This window comes from Branchiostoma floridae, chromosome 1, assembly GCF_000003815.2.
Source record: "Branchiostoma floridae strain S238N-H82 chromosome 1, Bfl_VNyyK, whole genome shotgun sequence".
NCBI lineage: Eukaryota > Metazoa > Chordata > Leptocardii > Amphioxiformes > Branchiostomatidae > Branchiostoma > Branchiostoma floridae.
This window is the reverse complement of record NC_049979.1, coordinates 2,920,836-2,935,585: the sequence shown is the minus strand read 5'-3', so window position 1 is coordinate 2,935,585 and position 14,750 is coordinate 2,920,836. Positions and strand designations below refer to the sequence as shown.

Sequence of the window (14,750 nt, the reverse complement as noted above, 5' to 3'; positions counted from 1 at the left end):
AACTCCTTCCCATTTGCCACAGCAAGATCTGCTTGGAGATTATCCAGATGGTCTGTACAGTACTGCCCGTCCCTCTGCATCTGAGGAACCGTTTGCTAATACTACTGCTACGACTAAAAAACAAATAAGCCTTTCTCTTTATTTACGTCCAGAAGACTGGTTTCCGCCATTTAGTCTCCACCAGGGCACACCGGGCGCTCCCCCCCCCTCAAAAAAACAACAACAGCAATCTACCTGAAAAGGGGGCAACATTTGCCAAAGGAGGTAGTTGGCCAAATAGCCAAGGACTTGTTATATAGTATTTGACCAGTTTCAATTTCTTAACATGTTCCCATTCCCGCCCCCCAGAAAAGTCTGAAGGACACTACCATGGTACCAATTCAATTCCTGTTCAATCACGACTGTGCTGACTTCTTTTCCGTGAAACACACTAAGACGAATAATAAATAACTAGAGTTCGGGGACCTCATACCTCCATGAAATATTTATTGCTTTTTTTGTGGATGGTATGTATGTTTATAGTCGGTTGTATTTGAGAGTAATGGTTATAAATGTTATGGGAAAGTAGTGGTGTATTTATTTAATGACACAGAGGATGTCCATCTGATTAGTAATTATAAAAATGTGACACTTAATTGTGTAATGTGCGTTTAAGAGGTCGACGGCATATGGTAGCGTGGTGTTCCTTAAGCTTGATGTTTGGCATTTAAACTGTCTAAGGTTGTCAGCATTATTGAGGTTCGACTATTTGCCTCAGAGCGGTGTGGTGGGAGGAAGTTGGGAAACTCAGAAAGAAGAAGGGATGTGGCCAACTTTAGTCAGATGGTGATTTGATTTTCCACCAATATGTCATAACATCAGCTGTTCACACGGTACAAAAATGAGATGCACACTTTCCTCTGATAGCCCTACATCAACTGTAAGATGAATACTTGGCGCCAACCCCGTCTGCTAAAAAAACAAGTACCATTGGCTACGAAAGAGACAACTAACAACTGCCCCTTATCGTAACGAAATCAGAACATCTGTATCGCCCATAAAACTTCTGACACCCTACCCATCTAAGATGAGAGGACCTAATGGCATTTTAATCACCATGTCACTCAAATCAGCAGTACAGTATGTGAGACATCCATACCTGTTAAGCATTACCGTTAAATGTACCTCAACTTCTTACAATTATACTTACGCTTCACATCTCCATGATATCCTAAGCAGACATAAATAAAACTAATTATCATATTCAAAAAACTCGGGGTTCCCCAAACAGCTGTCATACAAATCACCTCGCTATCTGCTTGGAGCTAAGCCCACTAACAAACACTTAAAGCACGATGCCTGTTCCAATATATCGCAGATATAGGGGGGAATTCTGATATTATTACATCGATTATAACGACAGATACGGCGCCCAAAATCACATCGATTCGAGCTTTCATCACAGCCCACCAACACAACAAGTATGAAACCAATCCATCCAGTCGTTCTTGAGTAATCTTGTACACAGACAGAGACACATAACAGAAAATATAACATCCATGACATTTCATGGAGGTAACTACTGTGCCAACTGTTACAAATATTTCAAACAGTCCTAAGCAGACATAAATAAAACTACTGGGGGTTCCCCAAACAGCTGTCATTTCACTATCTGCTTGCAGCTAAGCCCATTAACAAACACATACAGCACGATGCCTGTACCAATATATCTCAAATATAGGGGTGATTTCTGATATTATTTCATCGATTATAACGACAGATACGGCTCCCAAGATCTCATCGATTCGAGCTTTCATCACACCCCACCAACACAACAAGTATGAAACCAATTCATCCAGCCGTTCTTGAGTAATCATCTACACAGACAGAGACACATAACAGAAAATATAACCTCCATTCCATGACATTTCATGGAGGTAAAAAGAGTAAAATTGTGGATTCTGTAATAGTTGTAAGAGGACAGTAGTTTTATCTCGACTAAGAAGCGTGCCACTAGACGGTCATTACCAAGCGTCCAGAACTGCATTTGTGAGACCCTTAATTGTATAATTGGAATATGATGATACATGATGCAAAAGTATGATTTCAATAAAAACAAAATACAACACAAAAATCCGTTCCTTGTCTATAAAAGTCATTGAATGACCTGTCAAATTTTTGGTTGCTCATCATCAGTTGCCACCCCTGGTGAAAAGGCGCTACTCTCCGAGCAGAGGTTCGGCTCAGGCTGTTTTTTATAATGTTGTTTATGCGTTTTTACCTAGCTTTCTATGTTTTCTTTTGGTCTTTTAGCCACAACGCCTAAAAAGACGCCAAAAAAACAGCCAAAGCCGAACCTCTGCAGAGAAAAAGGCTCGGCCTGAAACAGGCCTGACGGACTGAAAGACTCTGCGCCCCAAGCCGTGGATTTGCTTATTTATAATAACATAACGCCTGGCGTGTTTCCAATTCCATGCTAAGATGCTCGGGGTAGCGGCCTGTGTTCCTCGCGTGTTTGCGGTCACGAATCCATCCCGGGCCCGATCGCTATGCGCACGGAACAGGGCGGGCAGCCTTAGCGGCTCTTGGAACGGTGGATCATGAGCGTTGAACGTGTGCCAACGGTGCAGTGTTGGAGTGACTGCGGATGGACAAATCCTCACGCGTTACAATTTCTCTGCGTTCCTACTTTCGGCTTTCGGATAAATGTTTTCTCAAGTTCAAAACTGTTTGTGAGCGAGAAGAAAAAACATCAACTTAGGCAAATGGTGAAGGTGGACCAAGCAACAGTCACATGAACCCTATATGTTGATTTATTCACACCTATAGATACCCATATATGTGTGTTTAGTTGTACTGTAAGTACATGTAGTTATTATACATGTAGACCTTACGAAAGTCGCTGTACTTTGTCGTGACTCAATAAAGATAATTTATGAACAGGTACAGGTACAACGCTTCAACATTAAAGCTATCCGTTAGTATCAATGGTTAGTGCGAGTCATACAAAAGATGTAGAACGGTTTCTGGGGTCTTGTAGTCTTCACTCTTTAGTTTAGTTTAGTTGAAGTGATCTGAACTTTTGACAGTTTCAAAGTTTTTTATAACGGTTTTCCTTTTGCATACAGTAGTTGTGACTGCAACATGTTCGGTTTTGACACGGCAAGATACAATACAAAATAGAAAGCCCGATAAAAACTACTAAAAAACAGCCGGAGCCTAACCTCTGCTTGGAGAGTAGTTTTCCCCAAAACACAGGTCATCCAAACTTTTCTCCAAGCAGAGGTTGGGTCAAGGGGATAGTAGCGAGTCCCAACCTCTCATGTCAGCTTCTTGTAATCTCCAAACGAGACTTGGGGCCGGAGAAATTCGTGACGGTTTCTGAGTGCGCCTGGGGGCGTGGAATCAGATTTTGGGTCTTGTCTAGCCTGATTTAATCTCGCTTATAGCAGCCCGCTAAACATCCGCCGGCCCTGGACAGCGGAGTTTGTGTTACACAGACTAGGTCTTGTCAGACAACCGTCACGATTCTGCCCCCAGTATCTGTTTGGAGATGACGAGGAGCTGACATAGGCAAGCAGAGGTTGGGTCGCTACTATCCCCTGCTTCCTCGGACTAGTCTCTACCAGACTCTGGCCTAGCAGAATAGTTGTATGAGGGAATTTGGCCGTTAGGAATAAAAGCCTAGTAGGAGTAATTTGGCCTGGGGGTGAACTGACCGGCTGGCTGGATACACTACAAGAGACTGACTGAAATTCCACGGCAACTTCTTTGTCCCTGTTTGGCCAACTCTCCAAGCAGAGGTTAAGCTCCGCCTGTTTTTTTTTAACGTTTTTTAGGGGTTATGTTTTGACAATATAAGATAACGTTACAACACAAAATAGAAAGACCCGATGAAAACGACTAAAACGTTTAAAAAACAGCCTGAGCCTAACCTCTCCTTGGAGAGTATGTTTGGCCAAATTCTTCTCTTTTTTTCATTCAGTTGATACGTCTGCTTGGAAACTACTTCGGACAGCGCGCGGCTCATTGTAAAACAATTACCCAGCCTGGCTGGCTGTCTGGGGAGCCTCGTGTGGTGATTAGCTGGGTAAACAACAAGGCGCGGGACGGCCTACCGGAAATGGGTTCCCCGCCCCGCGCATTACCCACGCGTCACTCAGCAACCGGGATGACTGACAGGTGGTCGGCACGACACCAGGGGGAAAGCGCGCGGAACCTAGCCTCCTTCGCAGACTAGTCTCTACGAGACTTCATAGGTCGCTGGAAAATCTGTAGAAATGGAACATATAGAAGAGTAAGCCGGTCAGAGAAGTACCGCCGGCTGGGGAACAGCGAGCAGGTTCGCGATTTTCAACGTTGGCTAAGTTTTCTTATGCCTGGTAAGGGAGTTTGCCGAGGAAGGGGGTTTGCCGTGGAAAACTCCTTCCACGGAACCACCCCCCTAGTGGTGACGTGCGCTGAGTCACTATTTCCAATATATGGGTCAGGTTTAATGCAAGGGGATAGTGCCTGTTCCCTCTAGAGGGTATAAGAACCTGGCACACATGCAAAAAAAATTGAATCCGCGCTCCCTCTAAAGGTAAACACTGGCCCTCCTAGGAGGCTGCGAACGAGGTTACCAGACTGTTTTAAGGGCGTTCTCCTCAGTCTGATTTCCATGTTACATTCACGAAAATATGTTATCAATCGCAAAAGGTTTTGACATCTTTTGTTTGCCGGTACTTGTGGTCTGTGCAGGCTGACTCAATCGCGCTCCTAGCGGCCAGCCATCAACGATAGGGGCTATGTCATCATTCGGACAAGTGCCTGGAATAAAGCCGAAATATGTAACTGTTGTTCACCTTTATCCAAGGGGTAACCGTATATCCGTCAATCTTGAAAATTGAGTACTTAGGGATATCATCAAAGGACGGTGCTTTCACACACCACTGCAATGTTTGGAAAACATCCCCTGTTTGAAACCGCCGTCCGTCGACTCCATATCCCTTAATACTAGCACCCTGTTATCAACAAAGGATACAGGTTACCACACGAATAAAGGTCAACTAGCGTTACCTATAGGCAACTTGCCCCTGGCCATGGCTAGTCGGAGTCGGGCGGCCAGAGGAATCATTTCATCACCACTACCCTAGCGTACTATATTGACTCTATTTGTCCAATTTCTACAATTAGACCACCGATCCACGGAGCCTGGTAGAGGCTATAGGGCCATGGAGAGTGAGTTTTTGCCGTGCTGGTTCGCGACATGCGAGCCTCTTGAAGGCGAAGCACCTTGTTCCAGCGGAAACAGCGAGTCGGTTGAAGCCGTGTCGGCTGACTGCACCATCTGTACACCAACAGAGAAGTCCGGACTATCAAAGTTGGGCCTCTTCGTCTCTGTGTATCGTTTGAAGTTGTTAAGGTGGGGTCACACATGCGTATATATTTAAGTCCGTATGAGGCGCGCATGGGAGTATTTGCCTCCACCAGGCTCCACGGCTCGTTGGAAAAATGATAGAAATTGGACAAACGTAAACAGGTAACATGTTAGTGACGAGTAAGCTGGGTCGCTAACCATACTTCTAGTTCAGCTAACTCATCTGTCAGGTTATGTATCTACATTTGTCCAGCTTATACTATTTTTCCCACGACCTGTGGAGCCTGCTAGAGACTAAGAGCTTCATACGCACATCAAACGAACTTGAATATATACGCTTGTGTGACCCCACCTTTAGAAGACTATTGCAGATATAAGAACACAACGTACGAGCGCAATTTGTACCGAGTCCGCCATGGGATTCGGGTTGACAATGTAGTCGATCCGATTGAAGTAGACTATGAGGAATAGCTTTCTGTCTTCTGAAGACATAGTGCACATAAAACCATGTAAAGCGTTGCGTTTTTGACTTTCTGTCTTGTTTGAAATGGCCACTTTCATAAACAGCAATACAACGTAAATAGTAATGAACAAAGTTAAGCTGTAATTTCCAACACAAAAAAAATTGGACTTACCAAAGTTTCGACTGGTCGACTCTTTGGGTAAGCCAAATTTTTTGTGTTGAAAATCAAGAATGCCTTATGCCTTGTGAACTTACATCAACTTTCAATAGTTCATATCGCGAAGTCCGACATGGGATTACGGTTGACTGCTGTGTAAGGGAATGAAAAAAAACAACGCCCTGTCTTTTGAAGACAACCATAAAACTGCAACATCGAATCGTTGTTGCTTTCTATCTTGTGACAAGACAACGAAAATAGCGCATATTGCTAATTCTGCCTTGACATTCAAGTCGACATAAAGTCTGGCTGATTGACATAGAATATGAGGAAAGAAAGACGAAAAGTCCCGTCTCCTAGGAAACCAGAAAACTGCAACTTCTAGACTTTGTGGCTCTTTATGGTAATTTGAATGGCTACTTTAAGAGCTGGCAATACAACGCAAATGCTATAAAGCTAGCTATAACGCTACAATTTGCTCAGTCCGGCATGACATTTCTGTTGTCGGACAATACACAGTCTCGCTGACTGACGTAGTCTATAAGGAACGAACAGATATTCCCGTATTTAGAAGATAATGAGACTCGAGTGCTCTCTACAAGTACCAATGTACTGTCTCTATGGCGTTCTAAATTGTTTGAAACGGCTGGTACTGTATAGCAAAAGAGTTTGAGTACAGCGCAAAAAAAGAGGCGCCGCTTTTGGCGGGCCTGCCGTGAAATTCCGGCTGACAACGCGGTCCGCCTGACAGACGCACCCCATACAGGGGAAGAACTACGCTGTCTCGGCGGAAGAAATTGCGTCCTTGTGCAGCAAATAACGTCGCCGTCTTGGAAGTAAGTACTTAAAGGAGAGCAGGGTCCTTATCTTGGCGTACAGCCGCGCTCTCGCCCCGTCTTTATTTCATGCTCAGGCTTAGGTTACATACAGAAGAGCTTTCAGACGGACTAACCGATGTTTCCTGTAGTTGTGTGCGCCGTGGGAGACCGCTGTGCGACTGCCGAGCGCTTAGGTTACATACAGAAGAGCTTTCAGACGGACTAACCGATGTTTCCTGTAGCTGTGTGCGCCGTGGGAGACCGCTGTGCGACTGCCGAGCGCTTAGGTTACATACAGAAGAGCTTTCAGACGGACTAACCGATGTTTCCTGTAGCTGTGTGCGCCGTGGGAGACCGCTGTGCGACTGCCGAGCGCTTAGGTTACATACAGAAGAGCTTTCAGACGGACTAACCGATGTTTCCTGTAGCTGTGTGCGCCGTGGGAGACCGCTGTGCGACTGCCGAGCGCTTAGGTTACATACAGAAGAGCTTTCAGACGGACTAACCGATGTTTCCTGTAGCTCTGTGTGTGTGTGTGTGTGTGTGTGTGTGTGTGTGTGTGTGTGTGTGTGTGTGTGTGAATGGGTACATAAATGACCAGGTGGTCCTTATGTAGAGGTGGTCACTTGTACAGGTTGGTCGCTCAAACAATGCCGCCTCAGTGGAAATAGGGCAGCAATATTAGCACCTCTCGTATAGACATTGTAGTGGTTTATTCTGAACCACGCACTTCACCAGACATTGTAGTGGTTTATGTCGAACCACGCACCACACCAAGGACAGAACTGACCCATGAAATGGTGAAGACCGCACCTTTCGGGCCGAGTGTGGACTCCCAAACATGGTCATGCACGTATAGGTAGACCACGCAAAACATACGTACATAAACTCTGTGAAGATACTAGCTACACGACTGAAGATCTGCCCGAGGCTATTGAGGATAGGGAAGGATGGAGGGAGAGAGGCATGGCCATCCGTGCAACCAGCACAGACGGATGATGATGATGTCCGCAATCCGGGGTCAACATTCGGAAAGTCGCCACCCTTTCAAGGGAGTCATGCTGTAAGTGTAGGTTGTCGCGTCGCGCTATTCGCTGTACCACTGACTTCGTATTGTTACCGGCCGCCCAATGTCCTACTGTCTAAACTCCTGTCAAGACTAGTGGAAGAGTTGAAACTGGTTGGGAATTATTCTGGAAATTTCATTTCCATGTCTGACAATGAGGGAGCGAGAAAAGTCAAAGTTACACTAAGAGGACGACAACTCAAGCAACACTGCAATAACGTATGATTATCGCTAATGATCCGTAAAAACGCATGTCTCTCGTTGTGAAGGAGCCCGTGGCCATCAGTCTTCGTACATGTATACGGGATGAAACATTACAGAACAGTCAAAAGGATACTTGGATTTCTAAAGGAGGATACTTGGGATTTTTGGATTTCTTAGTATGATCTTTAAGAAAGTCCGCCGAGGAAGACTCGCACTCAGAATACCGCCTGATGGAACTTACAAAGATTAAGTAAGGTTTGTATTTCGGGACTCTCTCCACGCGCAATATGTCAGCGATAGAAACCTGGCAGTCTTTGAGACGCCATGGACGGTGCGTTATTGAGATATTGACTTTGCCGACTTTTACAGTCGCACTGCTTTCTCCGTGATTTTGTTTCGACAGATCACTGACCCACTGTGGTCGATTTGAAACTATGGCCTGTGACTTTGCGGTGACCGTGTGCAAAAAAAACTCTAACTTTACAGTCCATCATGTTGTAACAGTCAGTGACTATATGAGCAGACAAGGCTGTATCCATGTCTCTTACAGTCAAACCGATAAACAGATGACTAGCTAGATGAATATGACTATTATTAGGAGTACTACTTTCATACAGCCCGATGCGGAGCTTACTATTCTATAACCATCTTCCCGCTCATCTTGATAGTGTTTATCCCAGATTCTCAGGTTCTACGGTCGCTACCAAATTAGACTGTAACGCTGACGCTGTGCATGATGAATAATGCGCTATCCCAGAGCTACATGTCTTCCTACAGGAACAATATCAGGACGAAAGATTAACACAAACGTACCGTGGAATCTACCACTACAAAGCTCCTTGGCCATTGTCTGACTCGTTTATAGACTGCAATCAGGCAATGTTTGAAATCAAAACAAGCCTACATGTACCTCAAAGGCACCTCCTTTGACTTATTGCTACACATTTCTAAGGAAGTCTTATGATCACAAGGAACATTACGCCTAAGTATCAAATAAAGCCCCTAGCTGGGCTATCGCTCTTTCTTCAAGCAAAAATCATAGGTTCTAAAGTTAAAGACCAGTTTTCCGGATCTCCTTAAAGACGTAAGCCCAAGCTCCTTATAGAAAGCCCGTTGTCTTGAGACGCACGTCTTATTTCTGCGGATGGTTCAGAAAGATAGTCGGTTGTCACGAAGTGTTTGAGCTTGTCAAATGTATCATTACCATTACCCATGTGATAGAAGAAGATAGATTCGAGCCCATAACACTGAGGAAGCCACACGGCGAAACATGTTTGTTGTGTGTTGGTTCGAATAAAGTTCCTAAACGGGGAACATGCGGCTCCAGCGTCTTTTTTTTCTGAAGATGCATGTGGCGTAAGTGTGAACGGTTGGCTTGAGGTCTCCTTCTCCACATATATCTACATTATCCATGTGATAGAAGACACATGTACTTTTTACCACCACCTGTGCAATAGCTGTACTTTGTAGACATACTTGTTTCAACCTCCCTGTGCTGGTCAAATGTACACCAACTCATGCGATAGGAGACACATGTACTTTTTATCACTACCTGTGCAATAGGTGTAGATTATTGTAGAAATACTACTACTATTGCGCTTAACAAATGTACTTTTACTCATATGATAGTGGGCACTAGTGCTTAGTATTACTCCCTGTACAATAGCTATAGGTTATAAAAATACTTATTTTTTGACAAATGTACTATTTGTTTTAAGAATAAAGGTTTCAGAAAAAAGAACGCTTCGGCAGCGGAAAGCTACATGGGGGGGGGGGGGGGGGGATACTTTCCGACCGTGGCTGCCATTTCTACGGATAAGGCCACGTTGATTTGATTATATGTATGATATATTTTGGAACTTTAAAACTGATGCGAGCGCGCGAATAAAGAAAAAAGTTTAGCCAAAAATAAAAGTTTCCTTCATTATGAATGTAAGTGGACAGGTAGGTTGGACAAATGACTGAATGCAAGGATTATGGTATACCAAACAATAGTTTCTTCAGTTTAGTGCTTTCTTATTCCTTGATCTTGGAATTGACATTGGCATTTTATGATATCGATTAAAGTTAATCCGGATGTGTACGTTGGCTTATTCCTTTAAGAAAATCCATTAATCTTTAAGATGAATAATGACGATGCCGCAGCGCCTTGCCTTTGATCAAAATTTTACACTGATAATCAAAGATTCTTAACATCGTAAGACATATCACTTGTTTATTTAATACTTAATGGTGCTTTTCAATCACAGTGGAAGGCATTGTGAAACAGGTATTCCTTGTCAAGATTACACAAGCATAACAAACTAATACAACAAACAATAGAAAAATTGGGTGACTCCAATTTTTGTGGTGGACATTACAGTTTAACTAGTTAAATAGACAATCAATGGATTTTGATGCAATGAAGAAACGATTGAAGTAAATCAACACAGAAATCAACTTAATAACTCAACTCAACAAACGAACAGAAATACATGAATCAAATAGAAACTAGATTACAGTAGGAAAACTGAACGAGCGAGGCCTTGAAGCAAGGCAAGTGGCACACCCGCATGAAAACGGCCTCGTACGAAGCACTGCTCTAAACTATAAACTTGGCGAAATCATTTCTACTAGTATATTGCATGGTTCAGTACAAATGTACCTAGTGAAGTTCATTAGATGTGTACTTAGACTACTTTCCAAGACAAAATCATCAATTCTAATATCTGTATCTCTATTTTTATACAGCACGCGGCGCGGTAGCAGCTTGTTATATTACACTGAACGGCCTGTCACACCTTTTACACATTTATCTGTAAGTATTCTTTAAAGATAAACTAAAATTTATAAGATCACAGTGAAGACGATGCCTCAGAACCCCAGGAAGTTTCTTGTCTGTGCTCTACCATAGCACATACCTGCGTTGTTGTAGGGAAACAATTAGCATTCTTCCAATGGTACATAGTTCATTTGATGTGTGCTTAGAATCCCCCGATCCCAAGAAAAACAATAAAGACAATGCCCCAATACCTTACTACAATCCTTTCTGTGCTCTACTGTAACCCATGTCGTAGTTGTTGAAGGGAAACAATTAAACATTCTTCCATCGGTACCTCACATATTTCATTAGATATGTGCTCAGGCTAATTCCTCAGAAAAACACACAAGACATCAACCTAAGACAATGCCCCAGCACAGTAGGAAACTCTTTTGTTGTGCTCTACACATGTCGGAGTTGTCATGTGTAGGGAAACAATTAATATTCTTCCAATTGTACCTCACATACTTAGTGTACTTAGGCTAATTCCTCAGAAAAAACATCAACTTAAGACCAAGACATCAACTAAAGACTTTGCCCCGTTACCTTAGGAAGCTCCTTGGCTGCGTTCTACCGTAATTCATCTCGAAGTTGTCGGGAAGCACGCGGCCTGGAGGTGATGAGGGCAAGATTGATGCGTTCCGAGTCCGGGGCGCGGCGTTCGGACTTTCCTCCATAAAGGGATCCACTGGAGCGGAACATGTCCGCACAGCACATACAGTACACAGGACCCGGGCTACATCACAGGCTACTCTCTCGCAGACTAACTAGTAACTACACTGGCTAGAGAAAGACACACAGAGAGCTTGCTAGGCTAGTTTGGTAACTTCCGAAAGGGGAAACGTTGCGCTCCTTGCAGCGGACTAACTCTCCAGACCAATAACTCACCCTATTTTTTTGCCGACTTCCACTATATCAATACCTCCGTAGAAATGTCTCGCGGAGGCAATATCCGCGATTTTATGCCTCTTCCCGATGATTTTTCAGGAGAGGGATGCCTCTCTTGCGTGCGGGATCGCGTCCTGTTGATCCTGACAAATTATAACGGCTGGGATCGACAGAAACAGAGAAACCCTACACTGTATCGCCCCGGCTTCTCTCAGAGCGACACACAAAAGCCGAGCCTCGCTGTACACGGGCGTGAAAGAAATTGGGAATGACGGCGGGTTCAAAAAGTTTTAGAATGTTGCAATGATCGGAGTGTCGTTGACATAACCTAACCCAGATCCGCTGTCGCCATTGTGATGGTAATAACGTTACGGGCACGGCGCATATCGGGGCCCCGGGTCCTCTGCAGCGCTTAGTCTGCATCAATACGGCTATAAGAAAGACCCGTGCGCTTGTGTGGAGAAGATGGGGTTGAAACTGTTACAGGTAATGGCACAGGAGCGAACAGCCGCACGAGAACTGGCTACGAGACCAAAGCTAGGACCGTTACACCACGCAGCGTCTTACAAGAAAACAGCCGGACTTTTAAGAAAGGCGTCTTAGAATCTTTAGGTTCCCCCTGGGTTTCGAGTTACCGGTGGAAAATAGTCGTCGGAACGTTTCCTGTAGTTTCGTCCAACCCCGAAGGTCAGTGCCTTTTTCCCAACCCGAGCTAGGGACCCGCGTCGCTTTTCAGTCCGTCCTTTTGTTGGGACACTTTCTTTCCCGCGGCACTCTGACAGGAAACAATGCTCGGCGCAGAGAAAGCGTTTTGTCCGCTCCCTTTTTCCACCCGCCACCTCGAGCGGCTGGGTTTCTATTTTGTCCGTGATAACGCCGTGGTCGGCATTGTTCGCCCTCGTCGAAATTGTTTTATCAGTGAAAGCATAAACTTTTACGGTGAATCGGGCAAAAGAATCCGGGAGGCGAATCCCGGGTGCTAATTAGATCCCCGCACGGGAAGTGAGTGAACGGGAGCGGACTGTCCGAGTTCTGGCGGCGGGTTGGGACCTAACGTGGTCGGAGGAACCACCGGACCGGCCACGGGACGAGCCCGCACGCCGCTCTGTCTGCATTATTGATGCCTGTAACCAGAGTTTGAGGGTCCGGGCCGCGTGGCCGGGTAGGGAGAGAGAGAGAAGTATATTGACTGCGGCATGATTTACCGAGCTTCGCCCCTAGACGGGTCGTGGGAAGAGGATCGGGTAACACCACCACCTGCACGGCTATAACCTTCCCCATCTACAAACTCACATACATGTACACACAGTCACAACAATCCGATCTAGCGCCGTGCCGGTCCACAGGAGCCCCCGGCCTCCCTCCCGCCCTGCCCCGCCCAGCACCCCGTTAGAGGGGCGGTGCAGCACACTCACCTGGTGTCCAGTAGCTCCATGGTGTCGCCGCGCTCCGCCGGACCCGCCTGCCCGTACAGCGGCCTGTACCAATTGCAATTAGATTTACTTGACTTCAACATTAAGACTGACACCTCCCTGACCCCGTAAAGGCTATAAGATTTTGGCGGCGGCTTGCCGCGGGTACATTAGCCTGCCGTCTTGTCGTGTTCCATCAATCTGCATAGATCCGGCCGCCCTATTACGGAGTCGTCGCTGCTTTAATTTCATGCTAAGCAGACCCACGCGAGCACCGGCCAACCAACGCGGGTCCTCCGCTCGCTAATCACCGGTAAACATCGCCGGTACGAGCCGGGGTAAACAGTAAACAGGAGGCGATGGTTGTGAGGGACTACGGGAGGCTCCGACTTCCCTCTCTGCACGACGCGTGGCTGTGTGTCCCGTCCCGAACAGCCACGTGGTGACTGTGATGGTTTAGCAGCGCTAGCACGTCCCTGTATGTGTGCGAAGTATGTGTGTATATGAAAGTAGTAGTCTCCAACCAGGCTCCGTTAAGGGCGTCTTCATATTAGTATTCCGTTAGAACTTGAAGGTAGGAACTTGAAACGTGTATACAGCGCAAAACCATATTCCACGGTGAGCCTGCTATCAGTTTCGTGTGTGTGCGTGCGTTCATGTGTGTGTTTGTATGTCACGGTGTGTGTCTGTGTGTGCGTGCGTGCGTGTATACGTTTGCCTATTTGCTATCTATTCGCCGAACTCTAACGCCCTCTTCCCGTGCAAGCAAGCAACAGCAAGGCACGGCACGAAAACAATCTCCGGACAAGACGACAGGCGTGCGATGCTGCCAGGCGATATCATCAGGTATGCTGTATGTGGGCCTGTGCTGGAGTCACGCGCGTAGGCTAGCATATGGCGCAACCCTGCGTGAAGCCAAGCAGGGGTTATATACATTTATATATACGTGCATACATACATCGTGGGTTGCTTCCGAAATCGGGAAAAACGCAAGCGTGGCGTTATTCTCAGAGAACTAAAACGTTACGTGCGCATCAAGACATGTTACAGAAGGCGGGATGCAGCAAGGCGCTTGTGTCCTGCGTCAGCTCACGTGTGCGCCAGGAGGATGGGTGGAGACGATTCCGGACATCGTTTTTTCTTGGCACGAAACGCTCAGCGGCGGGAGTGTCTCGCGCTTTGACGCTGTGATCTTCCTCTTTTCGCCTCTTTCAACGTTTGATGATCTTGTGCTATCTTCAAGCAGACGTGTTGTGCGGCTTTTTGCACGTCTTTTTGGGCCGTTTCGTAGGCTGTTCTGCAACTTCAGATTGCAGGGAAAAACGCACTTTAGAGATATCAAGTAAACGGACGGTGTTTTCAGTTTGAAACCACGGTCCATCGACTTTATTTCCCTAACTTCCCAGTTTTTAAATCAACGGATATAGGTTACTCCGCGGATAAAGGCAAATCAACGTTAGAATTTCCCGGGGGCATGCTAGCTCTAGAGGAGAGGATTGTACTGTGTACGCCCTTGAAGCAGTCTGGTATCCAGGCTACGCGCGTGGTATAGGAGCATGGCGTAAACTTGACCACCTGTTAATCCTTCTTCACACGAGAGCAAG

General features: G+C 45.7%; 1 protein-coding gene across 1 annotated transcript in view; it reads right to left on the bottom strand.

Annotated features, from left to right (window-relative positions):
• Positions 1-13,527, bottom strand: part of LOC118415059 (neuronal PAS domain-containing protein 3-like) — a 134,728-nt gene extending 121,201 nt beyond the window's left edge. Inside the window, exon 1 of the mRNA XM_035819457.1 lies at positions 13,150-13,527. Within this exon, the coding sequence (XP_035675350.1) occupies positions 13,150-13,250 (101 nt within the window). The 5' untranslated portion in view covers positions 13,251-13,527. The remainder of the gene's footprint in view (positions 1-13,149) is intronic.
• Between the last annotated feature and the right edge of the window lie 1,223 nt (positions 13,528-14,750).